At 37.7% G+C, this 16,754-nt stretch overlaps 1 protein-coding gene across 3 annotated transcripts in view; it reads left to right on the top strand.

Annotated features, from left to right (window-relative positions):
• Positions 1–16,754, top strand: part of LOC111869610 (cubilin) — a 253,251-nt gene that overhangs the window by 29,201 nt on the left and 207,296 nt on the right. For all 3 annotated transcript variants that reach the window (XM_033753496.1, XM_023861259.2, XM_023861260.2), the window contains exons 11-16: positions 650–776; positions 2,824–3,030; positions 5,401–5,544; positions 8,946–9,130; positions 14,518–14,677; positions 15,828–16,018. In XM_033753496.1, coding sequence (XP_033609387.1) covers positions 650–776; positions 2,824–3,030; positions 5,401–5,544; positions 8,946–9,130; positions 14,518–14,677; positions 15,828–16,018 — 1,014 coding nt within the window. The remainder of the gene's footprint in view (positions 1–649; positions 777–2,823; positions 3,031–5,400; positions 5,545–8,945; positions 9,131–14,517; positions 14,678–15,827; positions 16,019–16,754) is intronic.

The following is a 16,754-nucleotide window of genomic DNA, read 5'->3' as shown; positions in this document are numbered from 1 at the left end:
ATTCAAGTTTATTTTGGCTCTAAATTCTGCCCTTCTGTCCTGGAAATTGTTGGTCTCCGAGTTCCTGCTCGGTATATCAGAGATTTTGCATTGTTCAATATTTGCCCTTCATTTAAGAATTGTCCCTCTGCTAGATGCGCAGCAGCTGCTAATGTTGTCTGCAGGGAGGTTGACGTATTCGGAGCCAGGAATGTTCTACCCAAACATATTTTAAATACAGTATAACTGTTAGTATTTATATTATTAGTATATTATTAGTATAGTAACTGTTAGTATTTATATAGTATTTATATTATATATTATTATATAAAGCAAAATGAATTACGTAATTTTCCTCAGAAAATCTATACTATTTAATTCTTAATTAAATATTAATGTTTCATTCCTCTATTCGTAATAGCACTTAGTTTAATGATAATGGAATTATTATTACTGTTATAATTATCGCTTATTTGTTTGTTTACTTTTACATTTATTCGTTATTATTTCTTCCAATTACTTAACTGTATTTTGTATTTGACTTCTAATAAGTTTGTATGTAATGTAATTCAGTCATCTACACTGTGCTGAGTCTGTAATTGGCCTTGCGGCTGTTGACTCGGCACATTAATAATAAAGAATTGAATTGAAGAATTGAATTGAATTGCAGGGCTCCCGTGTATGTGGTCAGTGTCCTCCAGGCTATCAGGGAGATGGACAAGTGTGTACCTTCCGTGGGGTCTGTGCAATTGACAATGGTGGCTGTCACCCACTGGCCCGCTGCCTGGACAACCCTCGTAAGTATGACCAAAACTTCTTTCCAAGCAGAACAGTTTTACAAAATGTTGTGCATGTTGTACATTTTGTACATTTTTACAGGTTTTGTAAGTCTTAACCCAATCACTGTTGTCCTAGAGACTGCTTTGTTCTGGGTGGAAATTTGAAAAGTGGGGAATGTTTTTACAGCAGTTTTGTTCTTAGTAATTTCAGTGCAGATATTAAGTAAATTAACCCTTTAAAGACTGAATTTCTTCTAAACAATATATGAAATTTCAGTTTGTACCTCACATGAAATCTCCACTACAAAGACCAATGATTCACTGCTGTTCAGGGAAACAAATGCTGTTCATTCTGAGAACCATACAAAGCACATAGATGGATTTTGTGAGCAGGATACAGAAGTATAGTATGCTCAGACACAGTGTATATATTGTAACGTGTTTTTGTTACTGAAGACGCCGTTCGGATTGTTAATTGGTTTATTTAACAACCTACAAGTTTCGGCTACAATTAATTATAACTATTATGGGTTTCCACACTTTACAAACCCTACACACAAATCTCTTCACACTGTCCTCAGTAGTCTACACGTATTCACAGTACGGGAGCTATACAAGTCTCTCTATATTACACACTCCCAATTACTTCTCTTGTGAGCCAAGCATCTGCTTCTCACGCTATCACTTCTAATCACACGTTCTGGTATTCTTCTTTCCACTACTGCTGCTATATTCCAACTGTCTTCGGCGGCTTCTGCGTTTTAACTTGCTTTGTAGGCTGCTACACTTTAACTGTCTTAGGCGGCTGCTATATCTCAGCTCACTTCATAGGCTGCTACACTTTAATTCGCTTCGTAGGCTGCTACAATTTAACTGTCTTTGGCGGCTGTGTACACTTTAACTGTCTTCGGCGGCCGCTACACATTAACTGTCTCCGGGGATGGATACACTTTAACTGTCTTCATAGGCTGTGTAGTTCCCTTATAAACCCTCAGCCGGACAACGGGAAATGCCTTGCTTCCTTGTTGCCTAGTCGCTGTGTTTGCCGATAGCCTAGCAACGCTGTTGGGAGTTGATTACAGCTACGTAGCAACTGCGGCGTCCCGTGTTACATTACCGCTGTTTACTTGCTTTGCCTAGCAACCGCTTTGCTTGGACTCGGGGTCACTTTGGCTCACTTCGGCTCCGTTCGGCACGTCACCGCTGGCCGGGGGGGGTGGTGTCCTCCATAGTGCAGCACGTCACAATATTGTCATGATTTAGGAGCATATTATACATGGTGTATGGATTGGTGAACAGATTTATTGACCACCTATACACGTCACTCAGAACTATAAGTGATTACAGTGCTATTTCTGATCACCGCAGTTCACAAATCAGCACACGCTAATTCTTCTCAGTGTTCACTAGTTATATCCTGACAACAACTTCTAACAGTGGAAATTCTTCAGCTTTGTGCCCCCATGCCATTGTTGGTTGGTCATCATCTTGCAACTGAAGTGGTTACCCCAATTCTCTACTTTATAACCACTTTGCACAGACCTAATAGAAAACACTGTTTCTGACAATAACTGTATTGTTGTAGAGGCATGTTTCCCAATCTCTTGCCTAGAAATTGGTTGCATGACACATTTGTTTATTCACCTATTCCATAGCAATGGTATACATGCTACAATATAGTAATCGTTGGGCTGCAAAGGTTACGTTTTTTTTGAAGCATATTCTTACAAGTAATTATCTTTGATACTAAAACAACTTTTGTAATATATATTGAAATAGTTCAGTATTTTTTATTATATGATCTGAGTCAGAAGTAATTACAAGAAACTGCTACATGTAGAGGTTTTTGCTGTGCTGTGTAGAAGTTCTGTACAGTGTCCAAGTTTTGCCAAGAGTAATGAAGTCAGTGATATGTCAAGACATCCAGTTAACATACAGCAGAATCACAGTTTTGCTGTGTTACCATAAATACTAGAAAGAAAGTGGTTAACAAAGTTGAGTCTGCATAAGACTATATAGGGCTTGATACTCATAATAACGAGTCAATAATTGGCTTTCTTCTCAGGTATCAGTCAGTCATATGTTGAATGCATCTGTCCCAGTGGATATGTGGGATCTGGTGTTGGCCCCGCAGGCTGTATGCCAGCATCTGGTGGTGGCAGTACAGGTGGAGGAAGTGTGAACTCATGCGATGCTATCCACTGTGTGAATGGTGCATGTGTAATAAACTTCGCTGGTCTACCGATGTGTGTGTGTCATTCTGGATACACAGGTATATATGTCTCTGAGGTCACCAGTATGACTGTGCCCCAGTAACTGTTCTTTAGTCTCTGTTCTGAGTACTGTGGTATAGTGTGCATGATCTGAAGCTTTCACAACTACATATGATTAAGTCTTCTGGGCAGTCAGCTGTGTGAAGGTAGTTTAGCAAGAAATGCAAAATGAAAGATTGCAGAAAGGTAGAAGAAATTGGAATGTTTTTGTACATTGAAAAATCCCAAATGGAAACAAAAAAGAAAAAAGAATAGTATTACTTTTGATAGTTTGACCCTTGTAGGGTTTGCGAACTTTTTTCTTCTTTCTCTAATTTTACAGTAGACCTTTTTATATGGAAATAAATGTGGTGAATTAATGAGATCAGAGTTATATGCAGAATTACTTGAACCCCAAAAAAGATTGGATTATTTGATTATAAAGCTGATATTAAGGTGTTAATACTAAGTTTTATTTTTATATCCCACTACATGTTTCAATCTGCAGAGATCATAAGGTGGTCTTTGAATACATATCTGTCATCATTGAATTGTCAGTTAAAATGGATCCTTTTTTCAACCTTCCACATATAATGTATGTTATTCATGAATATTATTGTATTTATTGATGAAAATTAAATGTGAAAAAAATGATCCATTTTAATCGAAAATTTATCTACCCGAATGTTCCAACTTCAGAAGTCGATTTTTGCACTTGTTCCATGTGAATAGGTGATAAAAAGATAAAAATAACTGTCAGACATGAGAAAGAGAAAGACAAAATGCATGTTTTATTGGTTTTCTTGTTGCAGATTTTTTATTGTGATGTCAATTTCTATAAAGTCTGTTTTTCATTTAATTTAGTATATTAATAAAATTTACTGGGATGTAGCTACTGAAATTTCAGTGTCTAAAAATTATATTCCAGCCTTACTGCATTGACAGTCAACATGCATTGTGTATCAATACTTGTGTGAAAGTCTACAGGTAAGCCATACAGCTATACTGCAACGGACAGTGATTGAAAGAGGAGGAGACTGGAGAGATAGTTGGAATGGGGAGGGGGGGAAGAGAAGACTGCAATAAGAAATGCGGACAGACACACTTATGATGGTATACTGAGAGATGGCAACTTTACTCTGAGACTGCCATCTGATTAATGCTTGCAAAAATTAACCTTTAACGTCCGAAGTGCCGCGTTCAGGCCAATGATGAGTAAGCTCGTCGTGGCCAAAGTACCCCGTTTTGGCCAGTCGGGCATTTAAACTCCGCTAGTGGAAGGGCGTGCACACACCACTAGTAGAAGCGCATGCACAGTCCTAAATTTTTATTTTTAAGTGTAGTAATTACCAGACCGACTTGAGTAAAATCCTAGTAGAGGAATTAAAATGATACCTAGGTGAACAACAACAAAAAGGTTATACATATGAGTTATGCCCAAACTCATCCACGAGCCAGTACTTTTATTGCAGATTCTGGAGATTAATGTGTTAAAAATATATAGTAAAATTCGATGTACATACCTCTTTTGTTGTTATCTGCTTGATATATATATAGGCTGAAATGAAACTACAGTATTTGATTTCACTATGAATGCACAGAAAACAGATCGCACTCTGTATCTGAGCCACGATGCAGCTGCTCTGTTCACACCCATAGAAAGGGCAATAATCTTTTGCAGCTATAACAGAAAGTCTTAGCACTGAAGAAGGGACCCCTCTAGCTGTTTCTTGAATAGCCATGCTTTCATTCTTCTGTCATTTAGTCAAAAGATTCGAAAATCTGAAGAGTGTAACAAAGATGTAAGGTTTTCCAGCAGAGAACCAAATGATTTTATTGCTTCCATCTGTTTCATGGCACGAGGGACTGCTAAAACTCGTCAAATGTTACAAATAGATGAATTTATAATGCAGAATAACTCTGTGAAGAACTTGGAAACCAATTTTGCAGTACACATTTAAATTAAAAGAAAAATATTGAAAATAGAGTATAACTTTTGTATAAAAATTTTCAAATCTTCCGTTGTAATATGCGACACTATGTTCATTGCTGGTACAAACAAAGTTAATTCCATCCATTTATCATAAAAATTGTGTTAGACACAGCATTTCTAAACACAATGCCTAAAATTTTTTAAGCACCCTAACAGGAACGGACATTTAAACGCAGAGTAGCAATGTGCATTTAAACGTGCACCAGCAGTGGGCATTTAAATAAACTCTGGCCAGCTCAAGCTTACCAATATTTCAAAAGCCCAGCGTTTAAAGGTTAATATGTGTGTTGCAATGTGCCGCAGAAGTAAACAAAATGAGACTAGTACTGAGTGATCATTTTCATCGTTAGCTTAATAGAAAACCTGGATATGTATGTGTTTTCTGTGCATGTTGCAGGGAGTTTATGTAATGTGCCTGTCGACCCATGTTCAAGTCAGCCTTGTCAGAATTCTGGCACTTGTGTACAGATTGGTGTCACTGGGTATCGGTGTGTTTGTACAGAAGGGTTCAGAGGTTCCAATTGTGAGGAAGAAGAACAGAGTGAGTATCTAGCACTGCATAGAATATGGTGTATTGCTTGGTACAGTGATTTTTTGTTGTAATGTCATCTGTTTTCATTCTTTAGCAATGTTTGCAACTTTAACCTTTACCATACAGGAATGTGGGACTAATCAGAAACATAATATTTGCAAATGACACAAATTTGATTTGATTGAAATTCGATAACATACGAGGGGGGACCCAAAAATAACTGGAACCGACCTGTTGCGCGCGCATGCTTTGTAGTTACGAGTTGTGCTGCTAGGTGGTGTTAGCTGGGGGTCTCCCGCGACTGTTAGTGAGCTGGCGTCAGTCTGAGTTAAGTGGTTTGTCTGTGGTGCTCTGTTGTGTGCGTTCCTGTTTCAACCCTTTGGCGATTAGTGAGATGGCCGACCAGAAGGAACAAAGAGTGTGCGTGAAATTTTGCTTTCTGTTAGGGAAAACTGCACTTCACTCTTCAAGTCGCGGCAAACATTCACGCGGTTTTCTCTTTGGTCATCTCCGAGCAAGCGAGGAACAAATTTTGCAGACACCCGTCTCATGTGCAAACCTTCGGTTAAAATTCGCTGGACCGTGCTCCATGAGATGTTCGTTTCCTCAGAAAGTTGGTCAATGGTCTTTCGACGATCTTCATAAATTTCACGCACACTCTTTGTTCCTTCTGGTCGGCCATCTCACTAATCGCCAAAGGGTTGAAACAGGAACGCACACAACAGAGCACCACAGACAAACCACTTAACTCAGACTGACGCCAGCTCACTAACAGTCGTGGGAGACCCCCAGCTAACACCACCTAGCAGCACAACTCGTAACTACAAAGCATGCGCGCGCAACAGGTCGTTTCCGGTTATTTTTGGGTCCCCTTTCGTATATGCAAGCATGCACCCTTGACATGTTTGAGTCTTGAATTTTTTTATATCATATTGAGAAAATAAATTCCTTGATCTCAATTTATTTGTTCAGATGTTCCATTCCTCTACACCTTCTTTCACTTATCTTCTTCTCTCCTGTCTGCTCTTTTTATTTGTCCATCCTGTCATCATTCTTCTCATATCCTGTGAATGGCAGGAGATACATGGGGCAATCCAAAAGTTTCCGAAATTTGAATTTTGCGCGCGAATGGTTATGAGTACATCGAAATACCGCTAGGTGTCTCCTCACACATCCTTCTTGAATCAGTGTGGCAAGCGGTGTCGAGTTGAGTGGTTGGGTTTATTGTTGGTGAACGTATTTCCATTGTTGTGTTTCCGTGAGTTTGCGGTTTTGCGATGGCTGACCTGAGAGAGCAGCGTGTCTGTATAAAGTTTTGTTTCAAACTTGGGAAAACCACTGCAGAAACGCACCAAATGTTGAAGCAAGCTTTTGGTGAAAACAGTTTAGGCCAGACACAAACTTACAACTGGTTTAAGCGTTTTAAAAATGGCTGAACATTGACTGATGATGACGATCATTCGGGATGGCCGTCAACGGGCAGAACACCAGAAAATGTCGCGAAGGTTAGGGATCTGATTCTGCAAGATCGTAGACTGACCATCCAAGACCTGTGTAACACCTTGGGACTAAGTTATGGTACATGTCAACGAATTTTGTCAGAGGAACTGAACATGAGGAGGATTGCGGCAAAGTTTGTGCCATGACTGCTGCAAAATGAACAGAAGCAGCATCGCTTGGAAGTCTGCAGAGAACTTCAGCAACAGCTTCAAGAGGATCCAGACTTTCTTTCGAAGGTTGTCACTGGTGACGAAAGTTGGGTTTATGGTTATGACCCTGAAAGCAAGCAGCATTCATCGCAATGGAAGAACCCTTCTTCACCTCGGCCCNGATGAAAATCAGGTTGAAGGGGCGAAGATTTTATACAGTTGAGGAAATTGAAGTGGAAACACAGGTGGTACTAAACACCCTAACAAAGAAAGACTTCCAGGATCCATTTGAAAAGTGGCAGAAACGCTGGGATCGATGTATGTGCTCCCANACATGAGGAGAAAACGTCCAGAGAAGTGGCGCACGAACGACTGGGTACTCCACCATGACAACGCGTGACCGCATACGACTTACATTGTGCAGGAATTTTTCGCTAAAAACAAGATGGCAGTTGTTCCCCACCCACCGTACTCGCCAGACTTAGCTCCATGCGACTTCTTTCTCTTCCCCAAGATGAAAATCAGGTTGAAGGGGCGAAGATTTTATACAGTTGAGGAAATTCAAGTGGAAACACAGACGGTACTAAACACCCTAACAAAGAAAGACTTCCAGGATCCATTTGAAAAGTGGCAGAAACGCTGGGATCGATGTATGTGCTCCCAAGGGGACTACTTTGAAGGTAATGGTGCAGAATAAGATCTAGGGAAGATGTAATAGTTTATATTAATATATTTCGGGAACTTTTGGATTGCACCACGTAATTTGGTTTGTTCCCATATCCTAGCAGTGGTAAGTGATTACTTGTTTGCCCTGTATCATAGCAGTGGTGCGTTGCTATTGCCTTGAGCTTGACAGGAACTGGCTGTTTCTTATGAGTACATGTTTGGTTAAAAATTTATCAGATTCCTCACATGGAGTATGTTATATTTTATTCTCACTCCTAGTTTTTGGAGGTGGCAACTAGATTTATAGGAAATTTGTAGAAGCAGAATGTGGGAGTGAATTTGCCTGGGCTAACAGTCTAGTGTGATTTGTCATCTAGGTGTGTTGTGAGACGATTTTGCTTTAAAGGAACAGTTACTGGTGGTAAGTACCTCAGTGTGCTGGAGTAATCTGTTAGGCCTGCTGTATTTTTCACCGACAAGTGATGGTTGCTCGGTCAGTTTTGCTTGCGGACTACAGACCACAGAGTTTATTTTCTGATATTTGGATGAAAATGTATTGTAATATCGAAAAGTCTGTCTCTGAATTGTGTAATGTAGATTTCCTTTTTTTTGCGCATGTGGTAGTGTATTTCATTGAGGCACTATGCTACAAGCCAGAAAGTCACAGGTTCAATTCTCAGTGTTATTAGATTTTTCAATTGTTCTTATCCACACTATAGCCCTGGTCTGCCTCAGCCTCTAAAAGAAATGTGTCCCAGGAACCTTCCTGGGAGCAAAGGGAGGCTGGTGTTTAAGGCTCACAGTCTCATCCCTCTCTGTGAGCCGTTTCTCTAGAAAATGTGGGAGCCTTGACATTTCACAACCCCATGGGCCTCCATGGTCTGTTACAGGGATAGCTTTACTGTTTAACCGTTTCATATATTTGTTTAATGATGTGCTTTATATTATATATTGTGTGTGTGCATGCACATGCATGCATACATCCATGTGCCTGTGTTTGCATGTGTTTGTTGATACTTGCTCCAATGACCATGAAGCATTTATTTTTGTCTAGCCTGATGTACCTAGAGTATTTTTGATCTTTTGTTTCTGCAGCTTGTGGTGGTGATCTGTTTGGTCTGTCAGGCAGACTTCAGTACCCACACTCTGGCAGCATAGAGTATGGCCACAATGTGAACTGTGCATGGCGCATTACTACCAACACTACAAAAGTGCTACAGTTGAATTTCACAAAGTTTGATATAGAGCATTCTCCAAATTGTCAGTTTGACTTCTTGCAGGTTAGTGTTCATAACAAAATATGGTACCAGTATTTGGTGTTGAATTTTTTGACATTTCCAGTCTTAAATATTTGTAATTTTGTGCATAAGTTTGGCACTGTATAATTAAAATTTCTATTTGATGCAAGTAACAATGTAGTAAAAGTTGTTTTAGTTATGGGTGACTCATATTCGTATTCATATTTTTATAATTTTTATAATTTATATTAATGACCTACCTAAGATCTTGGAGTTAAACAGTATACCTATTTTATTTGCTGATGATACAAGTGTCTTGGTATCACATCCCAATTCTGGGCAGCTAAAGAATTTACTAGATGAGGTTTATTTTATACTTAGTGATTGGTTTTCAAAAAATTTATTGTCTTTAAACACTGTAAAAACATGTTGTATAAATTTTACTGCTAACAACAAGGCGTCTATTGGAAGGGATGTAGGTAACATACTAACACAAATCACGAGCTCTTACGATCTTAAATTCCTTGGTATAACTATTACTAGAACTATGAATTGGGAAAGACATATTGATGAGCTGTTAACTAGGCTGAGTTCAGCTTGTTATATGATAAGGAACATGAAACCCATAATGACTATTACTACCCTGAAAATTATTTATAACTCTTATTTCCATTCTGTCATGTCCTATGGCTTGATATTCTGGGGTAATTCAGCTTCTGCTGAAAAGGTTTTTAGGATGCAAAAAAGAGCTATACGATTAATGGTTGGTTGTGGATATAAACAATCGTGTAGAAATAGATTCAAGGAATTAAATATACTCCCTTTAAGAGCTCAATATGTATACTTACTGATGATGTTCGTTGTTAAAAATAGAGACAAGTTTGCTCTAAACAATGACTATCATGATTTATTAACTAGACGGAGAATGGATCTACATATGAACCAGGTGAATCTGGCTGTATATGGTAGGGGCGTGTCCCACATGGCGGTGAAGGTCTTTAATGCACTCCCTTATAATCTTAAAGAAATTGCTTCCATACCTAATCAATTTAAAGTCAAATTGAAGGACTTTTTGAGTAATAATTCCTTCTACACACTTGATGAATTTTTTAATAGATGATTTTATTTTGCTAAAGTAATTATTAATTGTTCACTTATTATTACAATTAACATAACAATATATATAAAGGGTCTTGGCAGAATTATGATTGCTTACTATATACTAATTGTTATTTTGAAATGTAATTATATTAATTTATGTATTCTTGAATTTATTTCTATAACTTGTTTTCTATGTTTTTCATTGTATCTATGTTAAGATTCAAACTTGACTATTTCCACATCTCATGGAACTTGTTTTCTGTATAGATCTATGGAAATGAAATAAATGAAATTGGTTCCAGAAATCCACATTTTGCAATACAGCCTCCAGATGTAGAACAAGTCAAATTATTTGTACAAAAGTCAACAATACTATAATATTTAACTACATACACAAATTGTGTATATGTCCAACATACCATATAAAACTATATTAAAAATTTAAGACAACATAAATTCCCCAACAGAGTAACCAATTCAATCCATTTCACATCAATCAATCAATCAATAAATCAACCAATCCATTCTTCCTTCCTTATTAAATCACTGTCATAAGAAAACGTTCCATACACATTAAACATACAATATTTCAATTTCTGTAATTAAAAATAAATACCTCCCTTTCACAAACATACCATCTTTAATTTAACATATATTCCTCTACAGAATAAGATGTATGTTGTACCAAATATGACCTCATTACTTTTTTAAACTCATTTTTTCTATCTCCCTAATTTTATTTGGTATTTTATTGTATAATTTTATTCCCATGTTCAGTACTCCTTTTTTATAGGCATTTGTTCTCCAAAACTGAGCATGGAGATTTAACTTATGACGTGTATTGTGATTATGAACTACGTTATTTTGTTCTGACTTTTCTAAATGTAGTTTAACATGGCATACTATTCCAGATATATACATACAAGGTAGTGGAAGCAAGTTTAAATCCTTAAAAAGTTGTCTACATGATGCTAATCTACTTACACCACTAATTATTCTAACAGTCCGTTTCTGCAATATAAATATAATTTTACTTTTTGGGTCGCTACCCCAGAAAATTAAACAATACTCCAAATAAGCATGGAAGTGAGCAAAGTAAATACTCCTTATAACATGTCGGCTTTTTACATCCCTAAGGGATTTTATCATGTAACAGACTTTATGAAGTTTTGAGCTTAAGAACATCATATGTGCTTTCCACTCCATATGTTCTATGTATACCTAGAAATTTCGTTTGACATTTATAGGAGATTTCCATTTTGCCAAATTTGATTTTGAGTTTTCATCAAATCTCTTTCTTGTCTATTATGAAATGCCATTGCTATTGTTTTCTCAATATTCAATATAAGATTATTTGCATTGAACCTTCCATATAACTCATTCATGCTGCAGGATATGTCCCTTTTCAGCTGTTACCAAAATATTTATATCATCTGCAAACAAAACTATTCTTGCCCCTTTGATATTCAAAGGCAGATTATTTATGTATAATAAAAATAATAATGGCCCAAGCACTGAACCCTATGATACTCCATATTTAATTGCTCTTGGAGCCGATAAATATTTTTTGCCATCACAAGTATTTCAACAACTTGCTTCTGGTAAGCCAAATATGATTTAAACCATATAAGTTTGCCACACCTCTGACTCCATATGTTTGTAATTTAGGAAGTAAGGTGTCATGATTTATGGCATCATACGCTTTAGTCAAATCACAAAAAATTCTTTTTTCTTTTTTCTCAGCTGATTCCTGTATATTTGCTAGAAAAGAGTAAATTGCAGTCTCAGTTGACCTATTCATCCTAAATCCATGTTGGGCCTCTGTTAATATGGTATTTTTTGTCAAAAAGGAGAGTAACCTCTTACACATCAACTTTTCCAAGATTTTCAAGAAAGCACACAAAAGAGATATTTGTCTATAATTTTTCATATCCTTCTTGTCTCCCTTTTTATGAAGTGGTTTTACTTTTGCTATCTTAAATCTCTCTGGGAAAATACCTGCTTCTAGAGAGGCATTATGAATGTGGGCTAATGGCGGTTTAACTGCTTCTATACATTTTTTAACCACATAATCCGGTATTTCATCGGTACCTGCTGAAAATTTCCCCCTAAATTTCTTCACCACTTCTAATATCTCGTTTTTTGTCACTGGACAAATAAACATGGTTTTGTGGGGGGGGTCTTAATGTAGTTTTGTCATTACTCTGATGACAACCCACTTCTTCGGAACAGTTTGTTGGTCCTGAAAAGGACCGTGGTTGCTGAGATGCTTGATCGGAGAGGTAGCGCGGCGCGCGCCGGTAAGGAGAGAGGCTAGTTGCGGTGAGTAGCCTGGCTGCAGTGCGGCCGTGGCTGGAGGTTGCTTGGTTGCCGTGCGGCAGTTTGAGTTGGAGGTTGCTTGATCTCAGCGCAGCGGCTGCTGGTGAAAGGCTAGTCGTTGAGCGCGGTCGTAGGAGCCATGAGGCAGTGGCTACGCCAGATGCCCAGTGGGTCGGACAGTAACACGACCACCGGCGAGTCCAGGCGCGGTGCCCCAGTGAGTCGGGTGTGAGAGAGCCAGAGGGCCGAGGCAGTCGTGCCTGGCGCAGCCTGCCCATGCCTCCGAAGACCGAGTGCTGGCGACGAAGCCTGCTGGCTGGTGTTGCTTGGTGTGGCTAGCTCGTAGACTGATGATCAACTGAATCTGAATACTCGGCGTTGGAGCTGCCCCTTTTTATACACTGCTCGGTGGGCGGAGCTAAACTTGAAATTGAGGAGGAAGAATTGATTGGCTAGCGCGCGTAATGGTGTAAATGCGGGCTAGCAGCGAGTGCAGTATAAATGCGAACGTTTTAAGCAATCTGAGTGGTTAGCGCGCGAGATGGTGAAGTGACGTGAAGAGCGAGCATTGTAGAAATGCGTGATAATGTGGGATGTTCCCACAGTTTCATTACAGGTATTTATTCTTTGTGGTGTTTTACAGCACAACATCGTACTATTATTTTGCTTGACAAGCTTTCCTACTATGTCCGTGAAATATAAATTAAACATTTCAGCTATACGCTGTGGATTTGCCTCTTTCCTTGTCCCGCACTTTAGTTCTATTCCCAGTTCCCTTTGCAGGTTATTTCCTAATTCCTTATTCACTATTTGCCACATTGCTCTAGTTTTGTTTTTTGCATTAGCCATATGCCTATCATTTTCCCTTTTCTTAGCTTCTCTTATTACTCTCTTATATATCATTCAATATATATGTATATACTCCTGTTCTTTTACTGTAAGATTTGTTCTCTTTTGCAAACTATTCAACCGACTCATCCTTTTACTGGACTTTCTTATTCCATGAGTAACCCAACCTTTCTTTTGTTGTTTACTCTGGTTAAATAATTTTAAGGGGAAAACCATATCAAAGTAATAATGGGAAGTTTCCATAAAAACCTTAAATTTCCCATTTACATTGGATTCTAAAAACACATCTTGCCACGATTCTTTGTTTAAAATGTATTGCAGTTCTTCCATGCCTCCTTCATTAAACATTCTCCTCCTAACTTTTAATGATCTCCTTACAAAATTTCTTACAAAATTCTCAATACATGTAGATAGTACTTGAGCATAATGATCTGAAAAACCTAGATCCATTACTACTGATGATTTTGTATAATTACTATTATTTATAATGATTACATCAATCAATGATTTAGTATTCTTTGTAGCTCTAGTCGGGACCTCCACTGTGTTTACCAAATTATATACATGCAAAAGATTTTACTGAACTAAATTCTAATTACACCTTCTTAAGTTCCACTTTTAACCCTTCACAACACTTACAGTTTCTTTCACTTTCCATCTCAATACTACAGTAAAGATTTGTGGCATCAGATACACCTTCCACTTCACTGTTCACCGTCTCCCATTATATGTGTGGATTGCATTGCTGAAACTGCTGCATGTTGAAAATATGTCAAACAGGAAATGCATTGAATGAATGCTGAACACAGTGGAGGAAGGGTAACAAGTGTCAGGCTAAGTCAAAATTAAGGAGGAAGTCAGGGAATATGCGCATGAAACCCACTGGCATGCATGACAGTTTCTACTTTGGCTGCCAAGAATATAATAACACTCTTCATGGCATTGAAGTGAAACTGTATATGCCAAAATGCGAAAAACAGACGTGCATATAATGAGAATCACCTGTGTAGTCCTGTACTGTCATGATACATGGCCGCTATTGACATGATTTAACTAGATTTTTGCCTTCATTTATGAAAGTATAAACCATGAATGTGAATTCCCTTCATGTAATGGGCATATAAGTTGTCTTCCAGCACTGATCCATTCATTGTCCACAGATCCACGATGGCAGATCAGCAGGAGCTCATATGCTGGGACGATATTGCAACAGCATTCCAAATATCACATCAACCCACAACAAGATCTACTTATGGTTCCGCACAGATCACTCCAATGCTCGCAGTGGGTTTTCTCTCACCTGGAACTCTACAGACCCAGGTTTGATGTCTGTTTGATTATTTTAGCATTGCTTCCTCTTCCCTTATAGTCTATTTTATTATAAATTACATGTTTAGGCAATCAATGCACATACTGTATGTACAATTAACAGTTTTTGTAGGTGTGTGTTTCCTCTTCATTTGTCCATTCATCTTTCCTCCATTAAATGTATTGTGTGTGTTCACATGAGCATGTGCCTGTGCATTCATGCATAAGCGTAGATCATTGTTGCTGGTATTGACCTCACACACAGAATATATCCACATTATAGAGGTATTTATGTCAGCATTTTTTCCTTCTGAGTTAATAATGTAAACATTTTTAGGGACCCTATTGTTGAGAATCTAGTAATGTAAAAAATGTTCATGTTGGTAATAGTGATCTATATTCATTTGTTTTTGTTTTGTATTATAATAATAAGTTTCTTATCATCCAATATGGCTGTTAAGTGATATGTAAACACAACACAAAGAAAATCAACACCTATCACAACTTCTTTTTTCATGATGTCCTTTTAAACCCCCCATACAAAAGGTGTTGCTATTTTTTAAAGTTTGAGCTTTAAACTAATTATATTGCTTCCACCTACTGAGTAATTTTTATGAAGTAGTATGTGTATGAAAGTAGGAAGAATACTCTGACAGAAGAAGATAGGTGTGACTCGCATACTGAAATACGAAGAGTTTTAACATTTTTAATATTTAAAATTTAGCAATATATATGATGAATATATATTTTAGTTATTTTAGTATAAAGACAACAGGGCATGCAATGCAGTAGTTCGACGTACATCGAAAAGCACCTGAAGATGGCACTTTAGTGCCAAAACATGTAGTGCAAGAGAGAAGAGTAAGGTGAATAAATGTATGCACTGTAAGACGGTCAGAATAAATCATGGACATAAATCAGTGCAACAGGACACTAAAATATAACATTATTCTAAATTTTGGTTATGTCTAAAGCCATTTTATGTGAGTCACAGTGAAAATGAGTTTGGTATGTCTGTGGATAAGGAGTACATTTCTTGAGACTCTAAAATTGGATTTCGGTACCCATGAAATTGAACCTAAGTTTAAGTTTAAACTCTTTGTTTACATACTCCAATATGAGATTGTTATCATGACTGATAATTTATATTTATTATTCTCAGTGTGCGGTTCAGCGAACCCAATTTCCTTTACAACACATGGAACCTTGTCATCACCTGGTTCTCCAGGCCGGTACCCCAACAACCGCGATTGTTTTTGGACATTACTTGCTCCATCAAACCGGCGCATTCAGTTCCACTTCTACACAATGCAGATTGAGGCATCTGCTAACTGTAGCAATGACTACCTTGAGGTTTGTATCTTGTCTTTTACAATCTAAATTTTACATTAGAGAAAGAACTGGCTGATAAGTTACAGTCTGGTTTTGGAATCCAAACGTTCAGCATCATCTAAAACCTGAGATATGATCTCATACTGAGACAACTGAATCCAGTATACATAACTAAAATCTGTTGAGATGATACCCATTTTGAAACAATCCTTCCTTCCTATTTTGTTAGTCCAAGTGGTTGTTCCTAAAGCATTGTCTCCATAGATATTTTGTATGACTTTGTTTTTAATCCACTATATCAGTGATACATTTTAGAGCAGTATAGCATCCTCTTCCTGTCTTTCCTGCCAATAGCAGGAGGTGAAAATATTTTACACTCTGTTTTAAAACAAAATTAGGAAGATCAAGGTGATTTGTAACAAGTAGTGCAATGACATTCTCACCAGACTTAATTAAACTTTGTTAGGCATGGATCACATTATTGTGCTATCCAGATGACAGTTAAGTTGGCTGTGGATCACATTATTATGTGCTAAAATATCACTTGAAATGGTCTCATTTTGAAAGACTTAAATATACTCAGAACAGTGTGACAATAATGAAAAGATGACTTCCAGACAGTGATTTACAGCAGTATTTCCAGGAATGGATTATTTGTATAATATCAGAAGGTGGGTTCTTGGAGATGGCAACAGTCAATTAGGAGTTAGTAACAATACATATACTGTATATATTTTTCTACATAGTCTGTCAAGTT

Source organism: Cryptotermes secundus, unplaced genomic scaffold (assembly GCF_002891405.2).
Source record: "Cryptotermes secundus unplaced genomic scaffold, Csec_1.0 scaffold557, whole genome shotgun sequence".
Classification (NCBI taxonomy): Eukaryota; Metazoa; Arthropoda; class Insecta; order Blattodea; family Kalotermitidae; genus Cryptotermes; species Cryptotermes secundus.
The sequence above is the reverse complement of the archived record's forward strand: the minus strand, read 5'-3'. Positions and strand labels throughout refer to the sequence as shown.